Source organism: Podarcis erhardii (assembly GCF_964252035.2).
Source record: "Podarcis erhardii genome assembly, chromosome: W".
Classification (NCBI taxonomy): domain Eukaryota; kingdom Metazoa; phylum Chordata; class Lepidosauria; order Squamata; family Lacertidae; genus Podarcis; species Podarcis erhardii.
This window is the reverse complement of record NC_138506.1, coordinates 11480906-11499312: the sequence shown is the minus strand read 5'-3', so window position 1 is coordinate 11499312 and position 18407 is coordinate 11480906. Positions and strand designations below refer to the sequence as shown.

The window sequence follows — 18407 nt, the reverse complement described above, 5'->3', positions numbered from 1 at the left end:
TGCTTTCAGAATTCCCTGATAACATCGAGGAACACTGGACCAAGCTAAAAACATCCATTATTGCAGACTGTGAACAAACTATTGGATACCAAACCAAGAAACACCAGGACTGGTTTGATGAGAATGACAGTGAGATCGAACGCATGACTGACAAGAAAAGGAAGGCCTTTCAGATCTGGCAAAGAGATAGAAACTGTGCCACGAAGAAAAAAACCTATGCCAACGCTAAGGCTGAGGTTCAAAGAAGAACCAGAGAACTAAAAAACACCTGGTGGATAAAAAAGCTCAAGAGATCCAGCACTTAGCCGACACTCATGATTCACAGAGTTTCTTTAAAGCCACAAAGACTGTCTATGGGGCAATAAATCATGGCATATGCCCCCTACGCTCAGCAGACAGTATCACACTTCTAATAGATAAAGAAGCTATTGCACTGCGCTGGAAAGAACATTACTAACATCTCCTCAACCGTAACTCCCCCGTAGCTGCTGAGGTCCTCTTACAAATTCCGCAAAAACAAGTTAGAGATGAGCTTGCAGTATCTCCAAATCTGGGAGAGTTGTGTACAGCTATGAACCAAATGAAAAACAACAAAGCCAGTGAAACTGATGGGATACCTGCTGAAATCTTTGAAGTGGGCGGAATTGAACTTAAACAACAACTTCACAAGCTCATCGAAAAAAATTGGGAAAGAGAAGAGATCCCAGCAGACTTTAGGGATGCCAAAATTATCAATCTCTTTAAAAATGGTGACAGAACTGATTGTGGAAACTATTGAGGCATCTCTCTGTTAGCTGTGGCCGGCAAAATTCTTGCAAGGATCTTAGCAAACCTTGTCTCAACATTATCCGAGGTGACCCTTCCTGAATCCCAAAATGGTTTTCAGCCTTCTAGGGGGACAGTGGACATGATTTTCACAGCTCAACAGCTTCAAGAAAAATGCAGAGAGCAAAACCAACCCCTGTATATGGTGTTTATTGACCTGACTAACGCTTTCGACACTGTAAATCGTAATGCCCTGTGGACTGTCCTTCTGAAAATTGACTGCCCAGATAAATTTGTAAACATCATTTGGCTCCTCCATGATAACATGACAGCAACAATCGCAGATAACTATGGCTTTCAAAGTGAACCATTCACAGTGGGATCTGGTGTTAAACAGGGTTGTGTTATTGCCCCAACTCTATTCATTATTTTCATTGCCATGATCCTACACTTTGTCGAAGGGAAACTCCCCACCAGAGTAGAAATCATATATCGAACAGATGGAAAGCTCTTCAATCTGAGCAGGCTGAAAGCAAAGACTAGGTTACCATAACTTCCGTCATAGAGCTTCAGTATGCTGATGACAACGTAGTGTGCGCACGCTCAGAGGATGACCTCCAAACCATCCTAAATATCTTTGCAGAAGCTTACGAAAAGCTTGGCCCTATCACTCAACATCCAAAATGCCAAAGTGCTGCACCAACAAGTACAAAATAACCCTTCTGCAGCACCACAAATCCAACTCAGTGGTGTAACTTTGGAAAATGTCAACCACTTCTCCTACCTAGGCAGTTATCTTTCCACAAGGGCCAACATTGATGCTGAAATCCAGCATCGCCTGAGCTCTGCGAGTGTGACTTTCTCCCAATTGAAGTGCAGAGTGTTTGAGGACCAGGACATTCGCAGGAAAACCAGTTCACAGTTCTGTCTTTAGACCTCTTCTCTCTTTGCTCTCAGTTCAGGCAGCAGCGTTCTCTCCTCTCTGGCAACCTTGACCGGGCAGCTGATAAGGAGGGAGGGAGCAAGCTGGGAAGCTGAAGACAAGCTGGGACAGGCTGAAGAACCAACAGGAATTATAGAAGTGCTCAGAGTCTTTAAAATGTTTCCCGTTTGTTAGAAATTGGCATCTGGAGGGCAATTAAGATAAGGTTTTAGAAGAATAAAAGCGGGCGCCGGAGAGCGTGACTTGCCTCGGCGCCATCTTGCGTGGCCGTCTCCAAAATGCTTGTTTACAAAGCTATTGTACTACCAACCTTACTATATACTTGTGAAACATGGACCACTTATAAATGCCATCTCCAACTCCTCCAAAGATTCCATCAACGGTGTCTCCGAAAAATTTTACACATCACTTTGGAAGACAGGGGAACTAATATCAGTGTACTGGAAGAAGCAAAGATCACCAGTGTTGAAGCAATGATTCTTCAACATCAACTTTGTTGGACTGGTCATGTTGTACGGATGCCTGATGATCGTCTTCCAAAGCAACTAGTCTATTTCGAACTTAAAAATGGAAAGTGTAATGCTGGTGGTCAACAAAAGAGGTTTAAAGACTGTCTCAAGGCAAATCTTAAAAAATGTAGTATAAACACTGACAACTGGGAAACACTGGCCTGCGAGTGCTCCAATTGGAGAACAGCCTTTACCAAAGGTGTCATGGCCTTTGAAGACTTTTGAACTCAGGACGCAAGGGAGAAACGTGCTAAGAGGAAGGCACGCTTGGCAAATCCACACCGTGATCAACTCCCGCCCGGAAACCAATGTCCCCACTGTGGAAGGATGTGTGGATCCATAATTCGCCTCCACAATCACTTACGGACTCATTGTTAAAACCGTGTCTATGGAAGACGAGTGATCGACAAAGAAGAAGAATGTGAACTTCCATCCCCAAAATTGGCAGGGAAGCATATCGCAGTCCTGCTGTATGCAGATCATACAGCAATTCTTTAAAGAACACCTATAGGCCTTAGAAGAGATATGAAAGTATTTGCAGTATATTGTAAGGAGGGCAAATTAGAACTTAACTGTCAGAAAATTAAAATCATGACACCTGCCCAAAGGCCTAAACTTCTCTCATGGTATATTGATGGCCACAAGATTGAGCAGGTTATCTGCTTTAAATATCTGGGGGTAGTCCTCCATTCTTCCGGAAACAGAAAAGCCCATGTTGATTATTCAGCTGAGAATGCACAGAGAAGCTCAACTGCCATACTTAAATACTTTAGGACCAAAGGTGGACATTATAGACCTGCAGCCTTAAAACTGTTTAAAGCCAAGTTGGTTGCACGGTTTTTATATGGTGCCCAACTAGGCTCCTTCACTAATCTCACATTATTGAGAGTAGTACAATCTAAGTTCCTAAAATCAACTTTTAAAGTGCCAGAGTATTTCTCAAATGCTACCTTATGTCTTAAAACAGAGCAGAGGGTGTGGATGGCCATACTTAACTTCTGGCTATCTTTTTACCAATAATGATAATAATAATTATAAAAATATAATTATCTCCATAGGCAGTTGGACCGAGCTGGGTCAGGGCTGTTGATTCTCTAAGATCTGTCAGCAGCCTTTGACATAGTTGATCACGAACTTCTGGAACGCAGCCTCACCAACATGGGGATTTCCGGCACAGTCCTTCAATGGCTGTGCTCGTTCCTTTCTGGTCGGGGACAGAGGGTGGCGCTGGGGGGGGGGGGCAGGAAGCTGTCGTCACGCTACTCCTTGGTGTATGGAGTACCACAGGGTGCAGTTCTCTCCCCAATGCTTTTTAACATCTTTATGCACCCCCTTGCCCAGCTTTTCCGGAGCTTTGGCTTGGGTTGCCATCAGTATGCTGATGATGCCTAACCCTATCTGTTGATGGACGGCCACCCTGACTTGGCCCCAGACACACTGATCAGATGTTTGGAAGCCGTGGCTGGATGGCTACGGGGGAGCCGGATGAAGTTAAATCCTTTGAAGACAGAGGTCCTTTGGCTGGGTCGGGACAATATGCGGTTGGGGACCTAACTCCCATCCCTTGCGGGGGCGCAATTAGTGCCAGCGCCTTCCGTCAAGAGTTTGGGTGTAATCTTCAACACCTCCCTTTCTATGGAGGTGCAGGTTACAGCTACAACAAAGGCGGCATTTTTCATCTCCGCCAAGCTAAGCAGTTGGTCCCTTATCTCTCTCGCCCTGACCTTGCCACTGTGATCCATGCGACAGTCACCTCCAGGCTTCATAATTGTAACTTGCTCTACGTGGGGCTGCCCTTGAAACTGACCCAGAAACTCCAGCGGGTGCAAAATGCTGCGGCGAGACTCCTCACGGGGGCCTTGCTGCGGGAGCACATTCATCTGGTGCTATACCAGCTGCACTAGCTCCTGGTGGAGTACAGGATCAGGTTTAAGGTGCTGGTTTTAATAATAATAAAACTGGCTGGGTTTCCCCAGCCAGTCTGGGCGGCTTCCAACAGAATATTAAAATACAATAATCTATTAAACATTAAAAGCTTCCCTAAACAGGGCTGCCTTCAGATGTCTTCTAAAAGTCTGGTAGTTGTTTTTCTCTTTGACATCTGGTGGGAGGGCGTTCCACAGGGTGGGTGCCACTACCGAGAAGGCCCTCTGCCTGGTTCCCTGTAACTTGGCTTCTTGCAGGGAGGGAACCGCCAGAAAGCCCTCGGGACTGGACCTCAGTGTCCAGGCAGAACGATGGGGGTGGAAACGCTCTTTCAGGTATACCAAACCGAGGCCGTTTAGGGCTTTAAAGGTCAGCACCAACACTTTGAATTGTGCTCGGAAACATACTGGGAGCCAATGTAGGTATTTCAAGACAGGTGTTATGTGGTCTCGGCGGCCACCCTCAGTCACCAGTCTAGCTGCCGCATTATGGATTAGTTGTAGTTTCTGGGTCACCTTCAAAGGTAGCCCCATGTAGAGTGCATTGCAGTAGTCCAAGCGAGAGATAACTAGAGCATGCACCACTCTGGCGAGACAGTCTGCGGGCAGGTAGGGTCTCAGCCTTCATACCAGATGGAGCTGATAAACAGCTGCCCTGGACACAGAATTAACCTGCGCCTCCATGGACAGCTGTGAGTCCAAAATGACTCCCAGGCTGCACACCTGGTCCTTCAGGGGCACAGTTACCCCATTCAGGACCAGGGAGTCCCCCACACCTGCCCGCCCCCTGTCCCCCAAAAACAGTACTTCTGTTTTGTCAGGATTCAACCTCAATCAGTTAGCCGCCATCCATCCTCCTACCGCCTCCAGGCACTCACACAGGACCGTCACCGCCTTCACTGGTTCTGATTTGAAAGAGAGGTAGAGCTGGTTATCATCCGCATACTGATGAACACCCAGCCCAAACCCCCTGATGATCTCTCCCAGCAGCTGCATGTAGATGTTGAAAAGTATGCGGGAGAGGACAGAACCCTGAGGCACCCCACAAATGAGAGCCCAGGGGTCTGAACACTCATCCCCCACCACCACTTTCTGAAAACGACCCAGGAGGAAGGAGCGGAACCAATGTATAACAGTGCCCCCAGCTCCCAGCCCGTCTAGACGGTGCAGAAGGATGTTATGATTGATGGTGTCAAAAGCTGCTGAGAGATCCAGCAGAACTAGGAAACAGCTCTCACCTTTGTCCCTACCCCGCCGGAGATCATTGACCAGTGCGACCAAGGCAGTTTCAGTCCCATGATGAAGCATGAATCCCAACTGGAAGGGATCCAAATGGCCCGCTACTTCCAGGCGTGCCTGGAGTTGTTCAGTAACCACTCTCTCAATCACCTTGCCCAAGAATGGAAGATTTGAGACTGGGCAATAGTTGGCCATATTGGCCGCATCTAAAGATGTTTTTTTAAGAAGCGGTTTAATGACCGCCTCTTTCAGCGCGTCTGGGAAGGCTCCCTCACAGAGAGAAGCGTTTAAAACCCCGCGAAGCCCATTGCCCAGCCCTTCCCAGCTAGTTTTTATAAGCCAGGATGGGCAAGGATCAAGAAAACAGGTGGTTGGTTTCACTCGTCGAAGCAGCCTGTCCACATCCTCGGAGGTAACAGATTGGAATTGATCCCACACAACTTTAATAGAGAGGACTCTAGCACTCTACAGCCCCAGCCCTGCTCCCACAGTGGAGTCTACCTCTTCCTGAATCTGAGCGACTTTATCTGCAAAAAACTTTGCAAAATCATTGCAGGAGATCATGTGGCCCGTACTGGGCCCCAATGTAGCAGGTGGTTCCGCTAAATTGCGAACCACCTGAGTCTCCTGCTGCTGTTTTCTGCAGATGCAATAGAGGCAGTGAAAAAAGTCTTCTTCGCCATCACTACTGCCACTTGGTAGGCTCAACACTGAGCTCTAACCCGTGTCCAGTCAGCTTTAGAATGAGTTATCGGCCACCGGCGCTCTAGCCGTCTCAGCGATTGTTTCATTGCCCTCAGATCCATGGAAAACCATGGGGCTGTCCGGGCACCATGCAATCGGAGAGGGCGCTTCGGAGCCAAACAGTCAATATCCCTGGTTAGCTCCACATTCCAATGGGCCACCAGGGAATCAGTTGAAAGGCCATCAACATGGGATAAAGCATCCCCTTCCACTCTCTGGAAACCATTTGGATCCATTAAATGGCGGGGGCGGACCATCTGAATCGGTCCCACCTCCCTGCAGAGGGGAAAGGTCGCGGAGAAGTCCAGTTGCTCCCTTAAGGTCTGCAAATAATAACACTCTGAAGATCCCAGGCCCCAGGGAGATTAGACTGATCTCGACCAGAGCCAGGGCCTTTTCGGCCGTGGCCCCGGCCTGGTGGAATGCTCTATCACAAGAGACCAGGGCCTTGCGGGATTTGACATCTTTACGCAGGGCCTGCAAGACAGAGCTGTTCCTCCAGGCCTTTGGTTAGGGTTCAGTCTGGTTCTTTTCTTTCTGTAGAAGAACAAGCATTAAAGAGGTCCTAGCCTGCTCACAGGTCCTTTATAAAACCAGTGGTAACATTTGGTCCTGGAGAATATTAACCACTCTCAATTTTACCTGTGGACTGCCATCTGCCCAGATTTTAATTTGCTCTGAACTAATTTTAAGATGTATTTTAATTAATTGGTTGCCTGTTTTATGTTCTTTGTATACTGTGTTAGTTTTATGATGTTAGCCACCCTTAGCCTGGCTCCGGCCGGGGAATGTGGGGTACAATTTCTTTCTTTCTTTCTTGCTTGCTTGCTTGCTTGCTTGCTTGCTTGCTTGCTTTCCTGCTTTCCTGCTTTCCTGCCCTTCTGACTGGGTTTCCCCAACCATTTATACCCCATATGGCCTTGTCCCCCTAATTATAAAGGATGACTTTCCAACAACATGGAAGAGAACTCTAGGTCTTAGCCTGCAGCTTTTACTTGGCATGGGCTATGAACAGGACAAAGAAACCATTAAACAGTGTGTGGTTGATACAGAACATCAGTCAGATCTAGCCAAGTCCCCAAATTTTACTATCAGTGAAACCAGTAGGTACCTCACCTCTCCAATGGCATATTTAACCAATCTTGAAATACCAAAACAGCAAAGAGCTTTCACTCTGTCTCTTTGCCAGGCTCTCCCTTCAGCCATCCAGGAATATTGTTTTAGGAAGACACCTTATGAGGAGAGAAAGTGCCCCTGTGGCTCTGGGCACATAGAAACAACTGAACATGGTTTTTTTCCATTGCCAGTATTATACTAATATACATGCCAGGTTTATTCTGCCAATAATACACAAATTTCCAGGACACACAGGGCAATTCTATATCTCCTTACTGCTCCAAGATATAAACCCGGATATAACATACACAGTTGCCAGATATTGTGCGGCTATACGCCGGAGGATGGTATGTGCCACATGATTTATGTGCTTTTATGTGTTTTTATCTTACGCTGGTCTATCGTAATTAAGAGAATGAGTATGTCTATCCCCTACTTCTACAGTTGCCCTATTGCCTATTTAGCATGCTTTATTTATGTATGTAGATGCTCTTACCTTATGCTAGTCTATGGCCATAATAAATTCTTCTTCGTTATTTTACCAGTAGCAGACACTTGATATAATGCAAATTTGTTTAAAAATATGTTGCAACTGAGCTAGTTCCTGCAAGTCCTGACAGACATTGTGGACAACAACATGACATTTAATTAAAATATTTTATTTATGGCAATACTGTATATACATGAATATGAACAGTTAATATGTCAAATTGTGTTTGCCACTATTTAATTGCCTATGCATACATGGACTAGTTTAACCTAACTAGTTAAATCCAAAGAGAAATATTTAAGTATAAGTCATACCTAATGGTGAAGGCTTGTGAATTATTTCAGTGTTGGTCACTTTTAAAGATGTCACATTGCAGACATGACTTTGAGCTTTTTTTGCTAGACTATGGCATTTCATTGTTGAAAAGTACACCAGAGCTCTTCTCTTTCCTCGCCCTGTGGTGCAGTGCATACTAGATAATACTTGTTTTCATTGCAGTTCTATGACTGCTTTACAACAATATGGTTTCATTAAATAAACAGTTCTGAATTTTTTAAGTACTTTGTGTTTTAGGTGCGCTAAGGAATCTACGCACAAGGACTTCAAGAAGGCAGTTGGGGCGTTCTCAGTAACATATGATTCTGAAGCCCATCAACTTATAATTTTGGTAAGTATTTCTGCTGTTGAGATGTACTCAAACTGTCTTACATTGAATGTGATAATGATCAGAGATCTATTCTCTCTCCCCCCCCCATTCTTTAGTCTATCAATGAGGTAACAATGAAACGTGCAAATATGCTCATTGATATTCATTTTCGAAGTCTTCGCACCAAGTTATCACTGATAATGAGAAATGAAGAAGCAAGCAAACAATTAGAGGTACTGTATCAGTTTGTATCTGAAAAACTATTATAAAACTCCACTAATGTATTTGTTGTACTAGTCATCTCTGTGGAGTCTCTTTTTTGGTGGGTTCTATGTAGAAATGGAAAAATAAGAATTTAACAAAGAAATGATCCATAGTAAAAATACTGAGAGAATGATGCTGAAAACAGTTCAGGCATATTATTCATTTTAGCTTATTAGCCCACTCTGTCACAGAGAGGTAGATAATGCTTTCATATTTAATTCAGTGCTAGCAATAGCCCTTGAGATAGGTTACTGTAGTTTCCATTTAACCTACTGGAAATTGAAGTTGGCTCACTTGTCCAAGAATAACCATTGAGTCCATATACTGTATTTTTCGCCCTATAGGGTGCACTGGCCCATAGGGCGCATCTAGTTTTTTTTGGGGGGAAATAAATAAATAAATAATTATTCCCCCCACCCCAGCCCCGCAGCTGGGGTGGGGGGAATATTTATTTATTTATTTATTTCCCCCCCCAAAAAACTAGAATTATTTATTTATTTATTTCCCCCCCAAAAAACTAGATTTATTTATTTCCCCCCCAAAAAACTAGCCCGAGCTTCCCCTGACCCCAGCCCCCAGAACAGGCTGCTATCCGCAAGCCTTGCGAGCCCGGCGGGAACTCCCGCCGGGCTCGCAAGGCTTGCGGACATCTGCCCGTAGCCCAGGGCGCGCTCCGGAGCGCGCCCCGTGCTTCAGGCTGCAGCCTGCTGCCCACAAGCCTTGCAAGCCTGGCGGGAACTCCCACGGGCTCGCAAGGCTTGCGGATAGCTTCCTGAAGCCTGGAAGGCTTCAGCGAAAGCCTGCATTCGCCCCATAAGGGAACTCCCGCGGGCTCGCAAGGCTTGAGGATAGCTTCCTGAAGCTCTCCAGGCTTCAGCGAAAGCCTGCATTCGCCCCATAGGACGCACACACATTTCCCCTTCATTTTTGGAGGGGAAAAATGCGTCCTATAGGGCGAAAAATACGGTAATTTGAATGCAACTTAACATTTGAAATGGTGAATACCCTAAAATGCTAGCCGATTACATGCACATAACTGCTTTGCTACTTTAAGTGATTTTATTTGGTACTTTTTAAGGGGTTCTCGGTGCGTGAATTTCAGTTCTAACCAAGAATGCATCTTTCTACAGAGTTCAAGGCAGCTTGCTTCACGATTTCATGAGCAGTTCATTGTATGTGAAGATCTAATGGGTCTGGCCATTGGCACTCATGGTGCTAATATTCAGCAAGCCAGAAAAGTACCGGGTGTGACAGCTATAGATCTTGATGAAGACACTTGTACATTCCATATTTATGGGGAGGTGAGGTGCATCTGTTTTTTGTGAAACTGATTCTAGGACACTGCAACCCTTTAACAGCCACACACACACACACACACACACACACAGTATTGCACATATACATAAATCAAAATGCACAAATTTAAACAAAAAACGAAAATACAAAAACTTAAGTAGAGAGAGCAAAAAAGAAAGGTGTAAAAGCAGAAACACCAGAAAGGAAGAATTTATATCTTAGATGTTAGATTTATATCATCTTATATCTGTCAGCTTTGCGAGTTCCAAGTACTCGCACAGTTTGCACAACCATTCTTCTTTGGTGGGTATATGATCTTGCTTCCATGCTGCTTCCATGTTCCATGTTGCTGACGTTGCATAAAGAAATAGTCTTGTTTTCACTTTAGGGATATTGTTTGTCAAAATTCCCAAAAGAAATTCTTCTGGTTTTTTGTTGAATGTAATTTTTAATAACTTCTTCATCTCCTCATAGGTTGTGTCCCAGAACTTTCGCATCTCTGGGCACGCCCACCACATATGGTAAAAGGTTCCTACTTGATTTTTGCACCTCCAACACTTGTTGTTATGAGTTTTATTAATTTTTGCCAGCTTTCCAGGGGTCCAATACCACCTGTATTGCATTTTCATGAGATTTTCTCTTATTAAGTAACAAGCCGTAAATTTTATATTCTTTGTCCATAGTTCTTTCCATTTATGCAATTCAATTGTGTGGCCTAGATCTTGTTCCCATTTTATCATAACGTCTTTGATTTCTTCATCTTTTAACTGCCAATTTAACAGTAACTTACACATTTTGGATAAAGTCTTTTGATTATTATATAGGATTTCTTTCTCCAGGTTCAATATTTCATTATCAAAACCCTTCCATCTTTTATCTTTTTCAAAGACCGCTTTTAATTTACAATACTCTAATCAAGTTAATCCCATCTTTTTTATTTCTTCAAAGTTCTTTAATTTTTGGGTAATTACTTATTTCCTCTACCAAATCCCTATAAATTGGCTAATCATTGCTCATATTCTTCCTATGGACTGCTATTGATTCAATGGGTGAGAGCTACCAAGGTGTTCTTGTAACCATTAAAGGTTTATTTCTCTCCCAGACATTATACAATGCTTTCCTTACAATGTGATTTATGAATCCCCTATGTGATTTCATTTTATCGTATCCTAAGTACCCGTGCCAGCCGAAAGCATTGTCCCAACCCTCTAAACCCAATATCTCAGTGTTTTTTTTAGCAATATCCGATCCTTTATCCAGGTCCAGCATGACGCGCAGCGTAAATTAATAATGCAGAGTTTTAAAGAATAAAAGCTTTACTGAATTAAAATAAACTTCTTCATAAACAACATGATTCCAAACAGTTTGGCTGAGATTATATACTGACTCTGTTCACAGCTGAGGCAGACAGACTCTCACTGAAATCTTACAGAGAGCACAAAGTGAAACTGGCTGCCATTTCACATGTCAGAGTGACTCAACAGTTATCAGTTAGGCCTGAATAACTTTAGTAGGCCCAAATGATTGTGCAGTCCCAGCACTTCCCACCCTGCTTTGCTACTTCTGCTCTCATGTGTCTTTGTCACATGACACAGCATGCCGCTTCAAAATATAATCTGACATCTGGGACTGCAAATCCCCCTCTCTCCTTAACCTCTGTTAACAATTTGAATTTTATGCATGTTTTTTTTCCTTGCCAAATAAATTTAGCAAGGTCTTTTTGCCTGTCCTTAAAACATTTTATCTCACTGATTATGGGTAGTGTTTGGAATAGGAAAAGCATCTTGGGGAGTACCATCATTTTGATGATAGATACAATATTCTTCCCCACAGGAACAGATTTAGTTTTCCCCTAGTCTCTAGTTCTTTTTTTATTTCTTTCCATCCCCCCCCCGCATAATTATCTTTATACAGATTTATGTTCTTATTATTAATCCAGACCCCCTGGTAATTTGCTTTGCTAGTTATTTTAAGTCCCGTTGCTTTTTCTAATTCATCTTGTTCTTCCTTACACGCGTTTTTCGATAAAAGCTTGGATTTATCTCTGTTAATTTAAACCCTGAGACTTCCCCATAATTTTCCATTTTTAAAAGAGTTTCTTGTATACTTTCCATAGGGTTTTCAGTAGTAATAATCACGTCATCAGCAAAGGCTTTGACTTTGTTGTACCGAGTTCCTAAATTTATACTTGTAATCTTTGGGTCCTTCCTTATTGCTACTAAAAGTGTCTCTAAGATGGTGATAAATAGGAGTGGGGAGAGGGGGCAACCTTGTCTTGTCCCTCTTTCAATATTAAATTCTTCAATAATCTTGTTATTTATAATCAATTTTGCTTTCTGATTGGCATAGATAGCCTTAATTCCATTTGTTATTTTATTTCCAATACCCATTCATTTGATAGTTTTCACTAGGAAGTCCCAAGAAACCCTATTGAAGGCCTTTTCTGCATCTACCAGTTGCAGCAAAAAGTTACCTTTTTGCTAGGTTTCATTTCTACATATTCCAAGAGGTCAATTATTATTATCCTTGTATTTTTTTTATGTGTCTGCCCAGCAAAAATCTGGCCTGATCACTATTAATTATTCTATTCAAAAATAGTTTTAATCTATTTGCTAGTACTCCAGTAAATATTTTATAATCTGTATTTAATAGTGATATTGGCCTATAATTTTTGATATTTTCCAAGTCTGATCCCTGCTTAGGTATAAACGTTATTAAGGCCTCCTTCCATGAACATGGAATTTTTCTTTCCTCAAATATATTGTTCATAACTGTAATGGTTCTAGGGGTTGCTTGTGCGTAAGTTGCCGCCACTCTTGGCTTGGTGGTCTGGTTGAACCCTTTCTGTCTGGACAGCCCTTCACTTCGTGGCTGTCTCAGTCGCTGGCAGAATCCGTCAGTGGGCGTTTTTTGAATCTCTTCCAGCAAAGAAGTTCTTTGACGCCAAGTCTCCTCCTACTCTCCCTGCGCGGAAGTCTTCTGCGCAGGGAGGGAGTGGGCAGCGGAGTACCCATGCTCTCCCCGCTGGTTTCTGGCGAAGAGTCTTGGAGCCTCCTCTCCAAATCCCCTCTCTGCCCCCCTTCTCCACTGGTGTTACGCTGATTTCCTTCCCCAGCAGATGGGCTGCCTCTCTCCCTACTGGGACCCTCTCCGGCATCCCTCTGGAGCCTTCCTTCCGCCTCCAGCTCTGATGGCAGTTCCCTGACATCCACCTCCCCCCCAGGACCCCCTCCACCCCCGGCCCGACCTTCTGATCCAACCTCCTCCCTTTTCTCGGCCGATGATGCAGGGAATCCATGGAAGGAGCTGTCGCCCTCCTCGGAGGATTCAAAACCCGCTTCCCACCCGCTCCGATCTCTTCCCACGGGGTGGGCCTCCCAGTCTGATTCTTCTCCCTCTGACACCTCCCCTCCCTCCTCTTCTGAAGCAGGAAAACCCAAAAAGTCCTCTTCGTCGTCTGTGGTTCCAAATTCTTCCTCCCAGAATCTCGCTAGTGGTTTTGGTTTATCTGGGAACAGGCTGTGGAACTCTTCCACCAAATACCCGTCATCGATGGCCTCAGCAGGAACCCACGTGTTTTCTGACCTGGGTTCTCCCTCCCAAGCTACCAAGTACTCCACCTGGCGCCCTCGCCACCTGGAATCGAGTATTTCCGTGGCTTGGTTGTGGTGTTCCCTCTCCTCTACCCGCGGGTGGGTGGTGACTCCTCCCTCCCGCCCCGTAAATTCCCGCCCCTCCCTGTACGGTGAGAGTAAGGACCTATGGAACACCGAATGTATCTTCATGCTTTCAGGCAACTTGAGCTTAAATGCCACAGGGTTCACCTGCTGTGTTACCTCAAAAGGTCCCAGCCGCCTTGGCTGCAACTTCTTGCACCCTCCCTTTAGGGGTAACCCTTGGGTTGACAACCACACTCAGTCTCCCACCCGTATGGCCTCCCCCTCCCGACGGTGCTTGTCTGCCTGCCTCTTGTAAACTTCCTTGGCCCGCTCCAAGTTCATCTTGAGTTGCTGGTGCAAGGCCTCCATTTCTTCCACAAACTGCTCAGCCGCAGGTACACTCCCCCCTTCCTCCCCCCTCCCCGGGAAGGCCCTGGGGTGACACCCATAATTGGCCAGGAACGGGCTCATTCCCGTGGACACATGTTCAGCGTTATTGTACGCAAATTCTGCCAGCGCGAGTTTCTCTACCCAGTCGTTCTGTCTCTCGCCGACGTAGCAGCGTAGGTATTGCTGGAGTATACTGTTCGCTCTTTCTGCTTGCCCGTTGGTTTCCGGGTGTCTCGCCGTCGAGAAGCCCACCTCGACCTGCAGCAAGCTCATGAGCTTCCTCCAGAACCGGGAAGTAAATTGTTTCCCGCGATCCAAGATGACCCTTGAAGGAGCCCCATGCAGCCAGAAGATGTGATCCACAAACAACCTGGCTGTCTCCTCTGCCGTCACCGCATGTGAGCAAGCTATGAAATGACACATCTTTGTCAGTAGATCGACTACTACCATGACTGCTGTCTTCCCCTTTGACTTGGGCAAATCTGTCATAAAATCAATGGACACCACCTCCCAGGGTCTTCCCGGCGTGGGTAAGGGTTCCAGCAACCCTGCGGGGGCCGCCCTCTCCCCCTTTGCCCTCTGGCATCGGTCGCACCCCCGTACATATTCCCGTACATCTTCCCTCACCCTTGGCCACCAGAACTGCCTGGTGACAAGCAGCATGGTTTTGTGCTGTCCAAAGTGCCCAGCTGTTGGGTTGTCGTGGAGTTGTTTGAGTACCTTCCCCCTCAAGGTCTCCCCCGGTACATACAGTGTTGGAATTCAGGCTCAGTCAGAGGTATGTGCCTATCTGCAGGCACCGGCTGAATTCCTTGACCTCCCTCCGGCGACTCCCGGCAGGAATGCACACACGAGGTCCGTTCCGGCGATTTTCCTCAGGCTGTGAGAAAAACACACCAACTGCTTCTCCTCCTTCTCCTCCTCCCTGCATATCCCCAGGGAGGGGAATCAGACACAGACAGAAATGTAACTACATGCTTTTATTCCTGTCTATAGCAGTCATACAGTAAAAGATGTCTGCTCTCTTCAACAAACAGAGAGAAAAACTCCAAACTCCACCCATGTACATCCTGTACAGGTCATATGACACACACTGAGCTCATATCCTGTGCTCAATAAGGAGAATGGACTGCCCCTTTGTTTCCATGGCAACAGTCACATACATCCTGTCTGGCTTTGCAGCCACTAGCAGCTGTCTGAGCTGTTAGAGCCTTTGCTTGCTGCAGCATTGCTGCTTTAGAATAACATACAGCGCCCCCTTATAGTACAGTAGCCCTTCCTTTTCCTCAAACCCTCTGTGGTTTTCCCTTCCGTCCCGGAGTTCCCTGATTTTAGTTTGAGCAAACTCGTCGTTTCTAGTAAGGCCGGCCAGTTCTCGTTTCCCAACGAACGCTCCCCCCCACACCCATCGGTCCTCGGGGAACACGTGTCGGATCTCCGGTGGTCCCTCTCCTTCCATGTACTCCGGCTTCCGGGAGAGCGCATCTCCTCTTACGTTTTCCTCTCCCGGTACGTATCTGATCTCAAAGGAAAACTTGGAGAACTCCTGTGCCCATCGAATCTGTCTCTGGTTGAGTACTCGCGCGGTCCTCCAGTATTCCAAGTTCTTGTGATCTGTACAAACCTGGATCTTGTGCTGCGCCCCTATTAACAAATGTCTCCATCGGCGAAACGCCGCATAGATCGCAAGCAGTTCGCGGTCATACACCGTATAGTTTTGCTCCGACTTGCTCAGCTTCCTCGAGAAAAAGGCACACGGCTTCCAGCCCTTCTTGGCCCCTGGCTGCAAAAGCACCGCTCCAATGGCCCGGTCTGACACGTCGGTCTCCAGCCTCATGGGCTTCTCCAGATCAACGTGCAGGAGCTGCTCTTCCGAAGCGAACGCCTTCTTCAGTCTTTCAAAGGATTGCTGGGCACTTTCTATCCAGGTGAACTTCTTTTTGCTACTGAGGCAATCTGTGATGGGCGCTGTCAAGTGGGCAAAGTTCTTGATGAACTTCCTGTAGAAATTGCTGAACCCTAGGAACCTCTGCACGTCCTTCCGGGTTTGGGGGGCCTTCCATTCCAGCACTGCCTGCACCTTGCTTGGGTCCATAGCTAGGCCCTTGTCTGACAACTTGTACCCCAGAAACTCGACCTCTCTGGCGTGAAATTGACATTTTTCCAGCTTGACCCACAACTGGTGTTTCTGCAGTCTCTGTAGCACTTCCCTGACGTCTTTGACATGTTGCTTCTCATTGTCCAAATAGATTAAGACGTTGTCCAAAAAGGCTATGCAGTTCTTGTACAGCAGGGACCCCAACACGTGGTGCATGAAAGCTTGAAAGCAGGCGGAGCCCGATTGTAATCCAAATGGCATGACCAAGTATTCAAAAGCCCCCATGGGGGTGAACATGGTGGTTTTCCATTCGTCCCCCTCCCTCATCCTAATCAAATTGTACACTCCCCTGAGGTCCAGCTTGGTAAAAAATTTCCCCTGCCTCACCCGTGTTAAAATGTCGTCAATCCTGGGCATCGGGAAGGTCACGGGTTCGGACACCAGGTTGACGGCCCGGTAATCCACTACAAGTCTGGGCTGATTAGTGTCTTTTTTGTCCACAAAGAACACCGGACTGCCCCCCACCGCCTTTGATTCTCTTATGAACCCCGTCTTCAGGTTCTTGTCAATAAATTGTCGCAACTCTTGCATCTCCCGGTCAGACATGGCATACAGCTTACCCACCGGCAGCTGAGCCTCTGGGAGTAAGTTGATTTGGCAGTCAAAGGGCCTATGGGGGGGGTAGTCTATCCGCCTCCTTCTCGCTGAAGACTTCCTTCAGGTCAGCATATTGTGGTGGCACCTCCCCTTTTGGTTCCACAGCCAGCCCAGCCACCCTGGCAACTGTCATCCTTGGGTTCTCCCCCCCCCCCCCGACAGTGTTCCAAGCAGTAAGCTGACCCAAAGGTGACTGACCGCTGATGCCATGACACTACTGGATCATGCAGTGCCAGCCAGCTCATCCCCAGTATTATCGGGGCCCCTGCCAGTGTGGCCACGTGAAAGGCAATGGTCTCTGTGTGCCTGGAAACCCTCATTCTCATTGGCGGGGTCTGGTGTGTCACTCCCCCCCCCCCCCGAAGTTCCCTGCCATCGATAGTGGTCACTTGCAAGGGATAATCCAGGGGCAGCAGGTGGAGTTGATGCTCCAGAGCAAAGTCCCTGCTGAAAAAATGACAGGAGGTGCCTGAATCCAGCAGCCCCTTAACTTTGACTGGGTGCCCATTCGGGAGTTCTAGCACCACTTCTATGGCTATAGCTGCTTTGGGAGGGTCAGGCTGGGGCACTTCTATTGGTTGCTGGCCTGGCTGCTGCCCCTGCTGGTTGGCAGCCAGGCGTTGTCGTTTCCCTACGCCTGCACTTCCTCCCCCTTCTCCTCACAGCCAGCAGCTCCCACCATCCCTTGCCAGGCCTCTCTTTGAGGGCAGACCCTGGCAAAATGTCCTGGCCGTTGGCAGAGGAAACACTTCTTGGTGGTTTTCCAATCCTTTCCCTCCCTCTTGCGACCTTCCCTGAGGTTTGAAACCTCGCACGCGCGCCATCTATTTCCATTGGCTCAGCCGCCTGGGAAGGCTGTCTCGGTATTTCAGGAATGCGGTAGTCATGGCAACGTTCCCCTCTCACTTCGCGTTTCTCCTGAGCCCGCGCTTCCTGGCGCACTCCAATCGCAAGCACAGCCTTGGTCAGCTGATCCATCGACTGTGGACGGGGTGCGCGGGACAGCTCGTCCTTCACCGTTGGGGACAACCCCTCCTCAAACAACATTTGAATAGGTTCAGACTTTGCTCTACTTCACTGGAATACATCGCATTCGGAACGCATTGTAGTCCTGGGGCTTTCCCCCAAACTTGTGTACCAGCCCCGGTACCTTCCTTGCGATGGGGGTGGGTCTGACCTGTGCATCCTGAGTTCGTCTTTTGTCCAGCCTCGCCGTCAGGAGAGCCACATGCTGTTCCAAATCTTGGTTCCTCTCTACCAGATTTTGCACTCCAGCTGCTTGCTCTGTCTCTCCGGTTTCCCTGGGTTGGCTCATTGTGCTGCCTCTCTGGAGCTGCGCACAAGCAACTTCGGGGACTGACGGATTGCTGTAATGGTTCTAGGGGTTGCTTGTGAGTAAGTTGCCGCCACTCTTGGCTTGGTGGTCTGGTTGAACCCTTTCTGTCTGGACAGCCCTTCACTTCGTGGCTGTCTCAGTCGCTGGCAGAATCCGTCAGTGGGCGTTTTTTGAATCTCTTCCAGCAAAGAAGTTCTTTGACGCCAAGTCTCCTCCTACTCTCCGTGCGCAGAAGTCTTCTGCGCAGGGAGGGAGTGGGCAGCGGAGTACCCGTGCTCTCCCCGCTGGTTTCTGGTGAAGAGTCTTGGAGCCTCCTCTCCAAATCCCCTC

General features: G+C 46.9%; 1 protein-coding gene across 3 annotated transcripts in view; it reads left to right on the top strand.

Moving 5' to 3' along the window:
* Positions 1-18407, top strand: part of LOC309333207 (fragile X messenger ribonucleoprotein 1-like) — a 209723-nt gene that overhangs the window by 103123 nt on the left and 88193 nt on the right. For all 3 annotated transcript variants that reach the window (XM_081846613.1, XM_081846612.1, XM_081846611.1), the window contains 3 exons: positions 8305-8398; positions 8494-8610; positions 9772-9942. In XM_081846613.1, coding sequence (XP_081702739.1) covers positions 8305-8398; positions 8494-8610; positions 9772-9942 — 382 coding nt within the window. The remainder of the gene's footprint in view (positions 1-8304; positions 8399-8493; positions 8611-9771; positions 9943-18407) is intronic.